The 12,005-nt window shown below is 37.7% G+C and overlaps 1 protein-coding gene across 1 annotated transcript in view; it reads left to right on the top strand.

Moving 5' to 3' along the window:
• Positions 1-12,005, top strand: part of PEX12 (peroxin-12) — a 60,783-nt gene that overhangs the window by 38,968 nt on the left and 9,810 nt on the right. Inside the window, exons 4-7 of the mRNA XM_010266612.3 lie at positions 6,691-6,940; positions 8,502-8,611; positions 8,741-8,815; positions 10,351-10,437. Coding sequence (XP_010264914.1) covers positions 6,691-6,940; positions 8,502-8,611; positions 8,741-8,815; positions 10,351-10,437 — 522 coding nt within the window. The remainder of the gene's footprint in view (positions 1-6,690; positions 6,941-8,501; positions 8,612-8,740; positions 8,816-10,350; positions 10,438-12,005) is intronic.

Here is a 12,005-nt window from a genome sequence, read left to right as displayed (position 1 = left end):
TCCTGAAACACACATGAAGACGGAAAAAAAGTGACTGAACAGTTCAAAGAGTGAGTTATGCTACTAATGGACAGCAAATTAATAGGTAATTTCGGAACATGCAGTACATTAGAAAGGGTAAGGCTGAGTGGGAGAGGTATGGTACCTTGGCCAGCTATGGTAGAGAAAGAACCATCAGCTAGTCTCACCTTATCTCTCCCAGAGAGAAGGTTATATGTCTGAAATAAATTTGACTTATCGGTCATGTGGTTTGAGGCTCCGGAGTCAATAACCCAAGGAGAATCAATGGTATGAGATGACACATGAAAGGCAGTGGCAACGTTACCTGATGTAGACGCGAAAGAGGTAGAGGGAGCAGGACCAGAATTCATCTGGCGGAGAGTCCTACCATACAATTCCAAATGGTCACGAAAGGAGTTGATAATTCTTCCTTAGGGTCAGAACTGGGATGCCTCTCTTGAGTTACCAATGGACTAGTCTCTGTCGACGCCATATTAGCTGAGTTATACTTTTTCTGATTCTGTTGGCTTGGTTTCTTGCCCTGATCAAGTGTTGACTTCTTACCCAAATCCTATGCCCATTTAGGTTTCCCATGGAGGTCCCAACATGTATCCCTCGTGTGTCGTGTCTTATGGCAGTGAGTGCACCAAAGTTTACTCTTATCATTTGTTCTTTTCTGAGAGTCACCTTTCTTAAAAGTACCTCTGACATTTGTATCTGAATTTCCCCGGACAGGTAGGGCAACTGACTCCCCCTCTACACAATTCATCACACTTCTACTCTCTTCTGACTGCACTAAGGCATACACCTCCTGAACTGATGGCAAGTCTTTACCACCCAAGATCTGCACCCTGATGGACTCATATGAAGGATTCAGCCCTAGGAGAAAGGCAAAGACCCGTTGCTGAGATACAAGTGACTTGTACGCCTTTGCATCTTCATCGCACTTCCAATTCACATTCTGGTAGTGATCAAGTTCTTTCCATATCGATGTCAAATCAGAATAGTACATCGAGAGACTCCTCTCCCCCTTCTTGCAAGTAGAGGATTCAGCTTGCAGTTGGTATATCTTGGCATAGTGTCTCTGCTCTGAATAGGTGGACTTTGCTTGTTCCCATATCTCACAAGCAGTTTCAGCCCACATAAAAGTCTTCCTTACTTGTGGCAGCATGGAAACTAAGAGCCATGACATCACCATACTATTCTCTTGGTTCCACCTATCATATTCAGCACTTCCGTACTTTGGTTCCTTCACTCTCCCATTGATGTATCCTATTTTCCCCCTAGTAGTGATGTAGAGTTTTATTCCCCTAGACCACTCAAGGTAGTTCAGACCATCAAATGGAATAACAGCCATGGGGAAACTCGTATCCATTCCCCCACTCACTCCATTGTGGCTCCCTGGAATCTTTGAAGTAGCAAAATTCTTAGACGACATGGTCAAAACAGACAATCAGTCCCAAACACTGGACTTAGGATCCCTCCTTACTCCAAAACAAAATTGTTCCACACACGTACTCAGTCCACACCCACACACTTGGGTTTGAAAACAGTCTGAGCACAAACAGTTCCAATTTTAGGACAAAAAAGGCAAGATTCAGTAGATTTCAGACCTGTACGGTTTAACAGTCCCAACCTACCAGCCTTCCAGAATTTCTAAGAACATTAATCAGCAAGAGAGATCCTTAACACTTATAATCAAGCCAAAATAATGAGATAACAGGTCATCCGTGACCTACAGTCACCTTGACACAGGAACAAGATCACATGATCCCAAAAAACAAGAGGTATAAACCTCACAAAGGTCTGACAGCATTCAGCAGCCCAGATTCATTTTGTTTTTTCACTTGGTACACGACCAAGGAGGGTAAGGAAGAGACAAAAAAGGAAGGACTGTACCGGTTGTAGATCTGTTTTCTTCAGCCCAGATTCAGCAAGTTGGAAAAGGAAGGAAGCTTGTTTGATATGTTCTCTCGGTCAATATTCCTGCTCTGATACCATCTTGACAGTGTGGCTGGCCAAAAATAAGAGGAAGAGAAGAGAAGAGAAGAAGAAGAGAGAAGGGAGAAGAGAAGAGAAGAGAAGAGAAGAGATTGGCAATGGAACAGTGCTGGCGGCTCCAGATTTTATTATATTATATAGGGCGGCAGAAATAAGAAGGGAAAAGACCCTTGTGCCCCTGCTGTAAGTGAGTGCAATAACAGACATAACAGAAATAAAATAAATAAATAAATAACACTTTAACTAGCCAAACAGACCCTAACACAAATAATTAAAAATATTTCAACAAAAACAACGATAACCCTTTTGAGAAGAAGGATAGCCCAAGAATACACAAGGAAGTGCACGAAGGTCAAGTTTACCACGGGTAGGAGACAAGTTTTGAACAAAACAACGACAACCAAACACACGAATGGGAATAGAAAAGAGGGGAGCTTTAGGGAATGGGAGCTGATGAGGGGCCTTGTACCCTAACACCCGAGATGGCATACAGTTGATGAGATAGGTAGAACATAACACAACATCCAACCAAAAACATTTTGGAACTCATATGGATGAGTAACCCACGAGCCATTTCAAGTAGATGGCGCTTTTTCTTTCTACAACACCATTTTGTTGAGGAGTTTTGGTACTACAATGGATAGACTCACACGAAGCAAAGAACTCTGTGAGATCATTGTGGAAGTATTCTTTGGCATTGTTAGACTAGAAAATTTGGATCTCCGTCTGAAATTGGGTGAATATCATGTGTTGGAAATCTTTTACAATCTTTGGTACTTCATCCCTGAACTGCATGGGGTACACCCATCTATGTCTTGAATAGTCATCAATAAAAGTAATGAAATATTTATAGCCAATCTTAGATGGTAAAGTAACAGGGCCCCAAACATCAGAATAAACAATATGGAAAGGAAAATTGGATTTATTATTTCTTGAAGAAAAATGATTTCTACAATGTTTGCTCAACTGACAAGTTTGACATTTGAACTCAAACACTAACACTGATTTAAATAAATCCAGAAGTAAGACCTTTAGCGACTCAAACGATAAACGACCCAAACAACTATGTCATAAGTAAACTTGACTCATAGACTCAATGACCGCAAAATTATCTTTGTTCTCCAGCATGTAGGGACCATCCACCATACGACCTCTACCAATCATCTTCCCCGAGTCCAAATCCTGTAGAACACAAGAAGGGAAAAAGGTTGCTGAACAGTTTAATGAATTTGTAATAGTACTGACAGAAAACAAATTTATAGGTAATTTCGGAACATGTAATACATTAGAAAGGGTAAGTCCAAAAGGAATGGTTATGGCTCCTTGACCAGCTATGGTGGAAAAAGAATCATCAGCTAATCTCACTTTGTCCCTACCAGATAAAAGTTGATAGGATTGAAAACAATTTGACTTGCCATATGGTTTGAGGCTCCATTGTCAATTATCCAAGGGGAATTAGATGAATGGGAAGACACATGGAAGGCTATGGCAGGATTACCACTACCTGAAGTAGATGCAAAAGAAGTCGAGGCAGGAGGAGCTGAATCCATCTGGCGGATTGCTCTCCCATACAGATCCAAGTGGTCACGGAAAGAATTAATGATATCTTCCCGGGGATTGGCAATGGATGGGCGATCCTGGTTAATAGCAGTAGATGACTAGAGCTCCTGAGAGGCCAATTTTGCTGTATTGAACTTTTTCTGACTCTGCTGTCCCAACTTTTTATTCTGATCTGATTTCTTACTCAACTCCTGGGCCCATTTTGGCTTTCCATGGAGGTCCCAACAAGTATCTCGAGTATGTCTGGCCTTCTAGAAATGAGTACACCATAACTTATCCTTATCATCCACTCTCTTCTGGAAGTCACCCTTCTTAAAAGAATCATTGCCTCCTACACCCATACTCCCTTTAGCCACTAAGGCAATCTGCTCCCCCTCGGAACTATTCATCACACTTCGCCTGCTCTCTTCGTATTGAACTAAAGCATACACTTCTTGTACTGAAGGAAGATCTTTACTTCCTAATATCTGAACTCTAAGGGACTCATATACAGGGTTCAGCCCCAAGAGGAAGGCAAAAACCCGTTGTTGGGAAACCAGAGACTTGTAGGCCTCAGCATCAGCATCACACTTCCAATCAATGTTCTGATAGTGATCTTGTTCTTTACAAATTGAGGTCAAATCTGAATAGTAGGCTGAGAGGGGTCCTCTCCCTCTGCTTACAAGTTTTGGAGGTAGCTTGCAACTGGTATATTTTGGCATAATGATGTTGCTCTGAATAGGTAGATTTTGCTTGCTCCCAAATCTCAATAGTTGTTTCAGCCCACATGATAGTCTTCCTGACTGGAGGCAACATAGAAAGTAACAGCCATGACATGACATCACCATGCTGTTTTCCACTTTTCCTGATCCCACCTATCATGCTCTACCCCCTGAGACTTCAGTTCTTTAGTTTTACCATTAATATAGCCTTCCTTCTCCCTGGCTGTTATGTATAGTTTGATTCCTCTTGACCATTCTAGGAAGCTAAGACCATCAAAAGGTATTACAGCCATGGGGAAACTCATGTCAAATCCCCCACTCCACCTTGACTGGAGGACCCACTAGACAGGATAGAATCCTCAGATGACATGTTATAGGACTTAGGTTCCCAGATCAGTTCTGTTCAAAATCAGTCACAGTTCAGTCACAATTCATTAACAGTTCAGTTCAGATTGGTTCAGTTCAGCCACTGTTCAATTTCAGTTCAGTCAGTTCAGTCCCCAATTCAGTTCAGACACAGTTCAGTCCTCAGTTCAGCCACAGTTCAATCCCCAATTCAGTTCAGCCACAGTTCAGTTCGGTTCAATCTTGAATTCAATCTCAGTCATGTATAAATTTTAGGGATACCACACATCTACTGGAAAAGATTCCAAGAAATATAGCCGACCACCGTCTTACAGTTACAGGTCATTTAGACATACACCGCCCAGTTTTCTGGGTAAAAAAAATCAGGATCACACGATCCACAGTTCAAAGAGATCTAGCAGTTTCAGGTCATCTAGATCCCCAAAAAAACACCTTACCTGGGTACAAGAAAGGATCACACGATCCACAGAAGAAAGATCCGTCTTCGCAGCATCAGATTTCCCTTCTTTTAAAGGTTTCTTGGCACACGGCCAAAGAAGAAGGGAAGGAGACTGGTAGAACCCCCTTCAGATCAGTCTGATCTACTTCTTGATCAGATTCGATCCACAGCAAGGAGAAGTCAGAAGAAGGAAGACTTATCACACTCTTCCTAATCTCAGAAAGCCTGCTCTGACACCATGTTTTCCAGGCTAGAGATATCAGAGGAGAGGAAGAGAGGAGGAAGGGAGAAGAGGAGAGAAGAAAAAATTTGGATTCAAACTTATGGCTGGTGGTGCCAGCCATTAGCTTTTATATTAGGGCGACCCAACTAATAATAAAAATAAGGGAAATTACAAGAGTGCCCCTGTGGCACTAAAGAACAGAAAAATAAATAAAAAACTAAGAGCGGCTAACTGATTTCAACAGAAATATTAGGAAACATGTTGACATTTTAATTGCACATTCTTCTAGTAGTTTATCGGTGTGCATGTTTCTCACTCCATTCCGTATGATTCTTTTAGGTTTTTGTACCAGTCCATTTTCTTTATACGATTGTATTTATCTATAGGAGATATTTTGATCAGATTGACGATTAAGTTCCATTTTACCATTTGTAATAGTTATTGTTGGAGTTACTCTACCTTTCAGCATGTAGTTGTTATATTGCTTTTTTTTCTGCAGCATCTCTTCCATAGTTCCATTGTCAATTTCCTATATTTGCTCAATATCCCAAGATTCCATGGATGTGCTTTAAGCCCAATGTATATTATGTCATACAACAACTTTTTTTATACTTTATGGTTAATAGTATTTTAGCTTATATTGCCTTAGTCTAAATTAGATTTTGGATTTGTTTCCATAGTTTCCAATTTCCCTGGTCACAAGTAGGCGCTAAGTCCAGCCATGATAGTTCCATGGTTTGACTGTCTTGTTTGTTGTATTTTCTATTTTATTGTTTTGCTCTTTTTTTTTTTATCAGTAACTCAGGAAAACAATTTCATTAGAATTAGAGAAACAGTACAACCGGAAGTTGTGAGGGAAACAAAGAGGACACCAGTTGTCCAAACCCCCAAAAAATTACATATAGGCCCAAAACATTGACTGTTTTTGTACCCCCTTGTTTGGCCAGACTATCTTCCAAACTGTTGGCCTATCTTCTAACCCAATTAATTTGAATGTTATATACAAGGTGATTAAAAGTTATTCCATGGGGCCCAATACGAAAATAAGGATACTTTTAGCAGTTCTGTAGCTTACTGAAGTTTTTCTTTCTCTGGGGAATTTTAGAAATGACTAACCATTTAAATAATATTGATAACTTTATACCTGCCTCTTCAAGCTCTTTATTAATCATAATTGATGATTTCTTTGAATCAAAAGTTGTCCAAAAAACACTACTAGCTAATAGATTCTAATATTTGTTTTGCTGGAATATTTGATTGTTGCTTCAGAGTTTTTTCTATTTAAATCAAAAGCTGTACTCTCCTTTCTTCTTCTTAATAAATTTTCTTTTTCCTTTTTTTTCGATAAACAAAAAAAATGTTGAAAGGGAAACGAAATATGACTATTATTTCTTTTGTAGGTTGTTTTGCCATATTTTAAGTCAAAATTGCATTCAATATATAATAAACAAAGGGAAGCCGCACTTCAAGCAACTTTATGGGGAAATGATGATGCAAGTTTTGGTGACGTTGACTATTTTGATGGAGGGGAAACTTCTGTTGCTCGGAGAGGCTTGTTAGATCCCGAGGCATCAAACTGGACACGTATAAGAAAGAGAATTGAGGCAATTATAGGTGTTTGCTACCCATGGCTACATGCAGGCAATGAAGGTATACATAGCTTTTAGTTGTTTGTCCAAGGCTTCAATCGTTTTGGGGATTCATTTTATTTTATTTTTTAACATTTTTAATAATGGTACTGTTTCCCTTAGTTCTCTTGGAGGATGTTATTTATTTTTGTCTGAAAGTACCAAACTATGATCTGGCATATCTTATTTTTCTGAATTACCAAAACTTTAGGTTTTGAAATTAAAACTGACTTCAATGCATGTCAGTTTGTAAGTGAGAAACTGGTAGTTCCATATTTTCATTAGTGGTAGTTGTCTTTGAAATCCAGATATAAGAGAATGAGTATCAGCATGTTAAATTAGATATCTCATAACTGAATCTGTCTCTTGGCTCTTAGGAAATGGACAGTTGTAACCCCATTTACAGCATCCGTATCCATATGCATGTACATTTCTGTATCTAGGTATCTTGGTTTATTGCTGCTTGTCTTATTTGCTTTTGATGTGCATGTCATTAGGATTGTCAATGGACTTCAAAAGTCCAAAATCCAATCCAACATTCAACCTGATTATAATCTGAATCTGAATATATTATACTGATTTTAATATATAAAATTTATATGGTTATATTTTTTTGAAAGATAGATTCATATAGTTACATATAAAATATTAAAATATAATGTTATATTATTATTATACTATATATAAATTTATATATATATATATATACAGTAAACTCAATATTTCATATTTATATTAATTTATTATATATAAGTTAAAAATTTAACTTTTTAAATTTTTCTTTATTTAAAAAAAAAAAAAAAGTGGAGTCAGATTAAGTCCAAATCCGATCCAAGATTTTCAAATCTAAAAGGAATTCAGGTCAGATTCAGATTTCAGTTTTCATTAATTGGACTGTTTACAGCCCTACAAGTCATGTGAATTCATTATTTCCTGCTTATTCAGCTTTTGCACCCCCCCCCCCATTCTACTTTATTTTATTTTTTGATTTTTTTTTCTCAGTTGCATAAGTTGTCACTAAGTGCAGTTTGGTACTTTCTTGCCATTGCCATTTTGGTTGCCATTTTTTGACAAATTAATTATTTCAGCAAAATTGATTACCATATGTTTAGATGAAGTCTTTGTTGTTATTGTTGTTGTCATTGTGCAGTTCTATTGCTTATGTTTTCCCCTAGCCATATCAGATATGTAACAGTCAACTTAGTTGCATTTTTTCCTTCTTGACAAGTTAATTATGGTCTTATTCCAGTAACCAATTGACCACCAAATATTTAGGTGCATCCTTTTTTCACTGTTGTAATATGCAATTCGAACCTATATTTTCAATAAGTTAAGATGGAACCTGAAGTTTTTAAGGATCATTTTGCTTGTAATAATTATGGGAAATACATTTTTCTTTTGGGTCTAAGTTCATAATCTAGAGTTCATATGAGATGTCCACCATATGGATGAAATTGTGTATGAATCGGTTATCTAACAGAACCTATTAGTAGATTTTCTCTCCTGTTGGATTTAGAGCTGCTTTTCTATGTCACTTTGAATTTTCCAACCACTCAATATAAATTTTAGTGTTTCTTGTGCAGGAATGACATTTGCTTATCAGTTGTTATATCTGTTGGATGCAACCGGCTTTTATTCTCCTGGGCTACATGCACTTGGGATTCACGTCTGTCGTGCAACAGAACAGGAGCTGGTATACATATTTTCAGGGAGAAAAAACTCCCATCTTGGACTTCTTGCTTATTTATTGTTTTTTTTTTTTACTTTTATCCTTACTTATTCTCACTACCTTGCAACTCTTTGCAAATTGATATCAAGGTAGATGGATACTTCTTCTAGAATTGCAAGGATAAGAAGTCGTGAACGTGAGAGACTTCGGGGCCCTCCTTGGTTAAAGGTATATATGGCTTATGACCTCTGTTTTCTTTTTGAAATGGCTCATTTAACAGAACTGTTGAAACTGAATATACAAAATTGCAATTTCATTTCAAATCAAATTGGCAACCTATGCTATTTATTATGAAGTTGCAACTATATATAAACTTATCATGCTTTCTTCAAAATTCAGTTCTTTTTGGAAGAGCAAGGGGTAGATCAAAAAGGACATGGGTAGAAGTAGTAAGAAATGATTTGCCAATAATTTAACTATGGATATGGCACTAAATAGAACAGACTTACAAAACAGGATTCATGTAGCCAACCCCATATAGTTGGATAAGGCTTGGATGATGATGATGATGATGATGACAATACCAGTTGGATAAGACTTGGAGGAAAAGCCCTAGTTAAAGAAGACATAAGTTCCTCATACAGGATCTGAATGCTTTGGTATTTGAAACACCATGATCATTCTGATAACAAATTTTATGAGTTTTAACTCTCAAAAAAAAAAAAAAAAGAAATTTTAGGAGTTTTTGTCCCACTTAGGTGAGCCAGTAGAATTAGATAAAGATTGCCTTATTGGGATACACAACCCCTGAATTTGACATTACATATCCATTAATGAATGTGATTTCTAAAAATGGGATCAGTAGGCATTCCTGAATTTACGTGTTGTACCAGTCTTTATTCTGGCGCAATTGGTTCATAGATTCCCTTTGGACTGAGATGAAGTGCCTAAAACAAAGTCAGGTTCTTAGGCCAGTGCCTTTGTTGGTTCGAGCTTTCTTTTACTGGAGGGGAGTGGGGTGGAGATGATCTGCCTCACTCACAGGTGGTTATTGATTGGGTTCAATGATAGTGCTGAGAAGCCTTGACTTTCTGTCATCTCATTAGAGAGGCAAGAGGTCTGGCTCCCAGAACGAATATATCCTTTCAGATGGACCCAGGGATTAGCTAACTTCTTGGTCAATAGCTTGGATCAAGGAGTGGGGAAATCTGAACTATATTGGGAGGCTCCCTTGCAGGATAGTACATACTCTTGTATTTTTGGATCTTGTATTAGATATTCTTTTCCTCCTTATCACGAGCTTGTTGGGCCATGCCTTCTCCATTAGGTGCATTTGACATTTCCACATCCTTAGATTTTATTTCCCTTTAATATTATCTCTTTTGGTATTGTTCTGAACAAAATATAGTGTTAGTCCTTGACTAAAATGTGGGATGTGGAGGCATGAGATGAGGTGTTAGGACATGCATATGTATAACTGTGAGGCTTAAACCTCAGAAGTGAGAACTCCAAAATTTCAAGCTTAGCAGTTACCGGGTAACTGAAAACATCTCCAAGAGTTTAACTTTGAAATTTCAAAACTCCATTTGAAAATTGAGTGGCCACAATGAGTAGCTGATATAATTTATGGCTTTAAAACCAGAGATACGTGAAGTTGAAAATTAGTTACATTCTGTCATGACTCATGAGCCAGTGGAATGCTTTTAAGTTTTTTCTTTTGCAAATATATCCAATTTATCTAACCCATGGTTCAAAATTTGCAGGCATTACAAAGAGTTTTACTCAGCTGTATATATACAACGCTAGACTATGCACAGACTGGTCTAATAGCAGCAGTATTCTTTTTCAAAGTGAGTTTAAACTGCTCCTTTATGAGAAACCGGCTTTGGTAGACGAAAGAGCCCGAGTAGGGATGTAGGGAAAATGCATGTCCACATTGAGTATTCCCAGTATCAATAGTTGCTTATTGGTTATTTTTATTTGCCAAGAGATTATCTAGAATATGACAATGTTATCTTTATGTCTAATAATGCTGGAGGTTTCTCTTGGTTCTTTTTTCTTTTTGCTGGATTAAGAGGTTCTTCAGTTTGAATGCACATAGGTTTCTTGATCATGCCATTTTGTGTACAACAAATGATCATTGTGTTAATAAACCATTTCATTAGTTGAAGTGAGATTCTTTTATCACATTAACATTTCAACCAGGCTATCCCTCAAAATGTAAAATGTCAGGGAAATCCTCTTGTAAGCTTTTTGCATTGCCAACTCATGACAAGGCAGAGGTCAAAATTGGCATTACACTTCTTGGATATAAAGTTCTCAAATTAAAAAAAAAACGAAATGTATGCAATTCAATGGTGTAAGATGGATAGCCAACCTTCCTATGAACACTTGGCAGGTGTTTAAAAATATAGGACTGTTGTAAAGAGAGAAAGGAAAAGGTGAAGAGAAATAGGGCAAAGGTTTAGAGTTATGATTTGGAGCTAATAAGATGGGAATAGCTTTAAGGAATGATTTAGGGTTGAAACCAAAAGTTAGATTTCAAATAAAGGATTCTAGAGAGAGAGAGAGAGAGAGAGAGAGAGATTTGGAGTGGGACTCTAGTGAAGAAGAGAGGGCTGCCACATGTCTACATGGAAGGGCTAGGAAGGGGCAAGGGAGAAAGGAGAGTTTAAGGAGAGAAGAGAGAAGGGGAAATGGGATAAGGAGAGGGTTGTTGATGTGGGACCTAATCACTTTATAATATAGTACAGTGGGGACTCGTGCGATGCATGAGATTTGTTAAGCGAAAGCTAAGCAATAGAAACACATAAAAGTATATAATTGTTTTATATTTTTTATTTTAAATAATTAATAGCTATTTATATATAGGGTTCGACTATGATATAGGAAAGATATGATATCTGAAAATTTTTTGACCAATCAATTGGTATCATAAACATGGTAGCCAATCAGGTGTTATATATCAAAATTCATGGGTGGAATTTGATTGGTCAAAACTATTTTCAATACCATATCCTGCCTGCATCATAGATTTTCCCCTATATTTTATATATTACTATTAATAATTATTTTACAATACAAAAATAACAATAATTAATTTCAGCTAAGGTTGTTCATCAAACTGATGAAACCGACCAACCCGACCATTCGGTTTTCTAGTATTTTCGTTGGCTTTGGTTCAACAATTTCCCAACTTGACAAGGTTGGATCAAACTGGGAAAAAGAAAGACTTTGATTGGAGGTGTTTTCAGAGCAAATCAGCAATGAGTGTGCCTTGCCCCACCCCCCACCCCCCACCTGCTGGATTCTTAAAACTGAATTTTGATGGCAGTAGTAGAGGGAACCCTGGACAGTCAGGGATTGGAGGTGTTTTCAGGGATGAGAATGGGGTCATTTCTGCATTATACTCAGGCCC

Source organism: Nelumbo nucifera, chromosome 1 (assembly GCF_055504915.1).
Source record: "Nelumbo nucifera cultivar China Antique chromosome 1, China Antique-T2T, whole genome shotgun sequence".
Classification (NCBI taxonomy): domain Eukaryota; kingdom Viridiplantae; phylum Streptophyta; class Magnoliopsida; order Proteales; family Nelumbonaceae; genus Nelumbo; species Nelumbo nucifera.
Note: the sequence above shows the minus strand (reverse complement) of the source record. Positions and strands in the feature narration are given on the sequence as shown.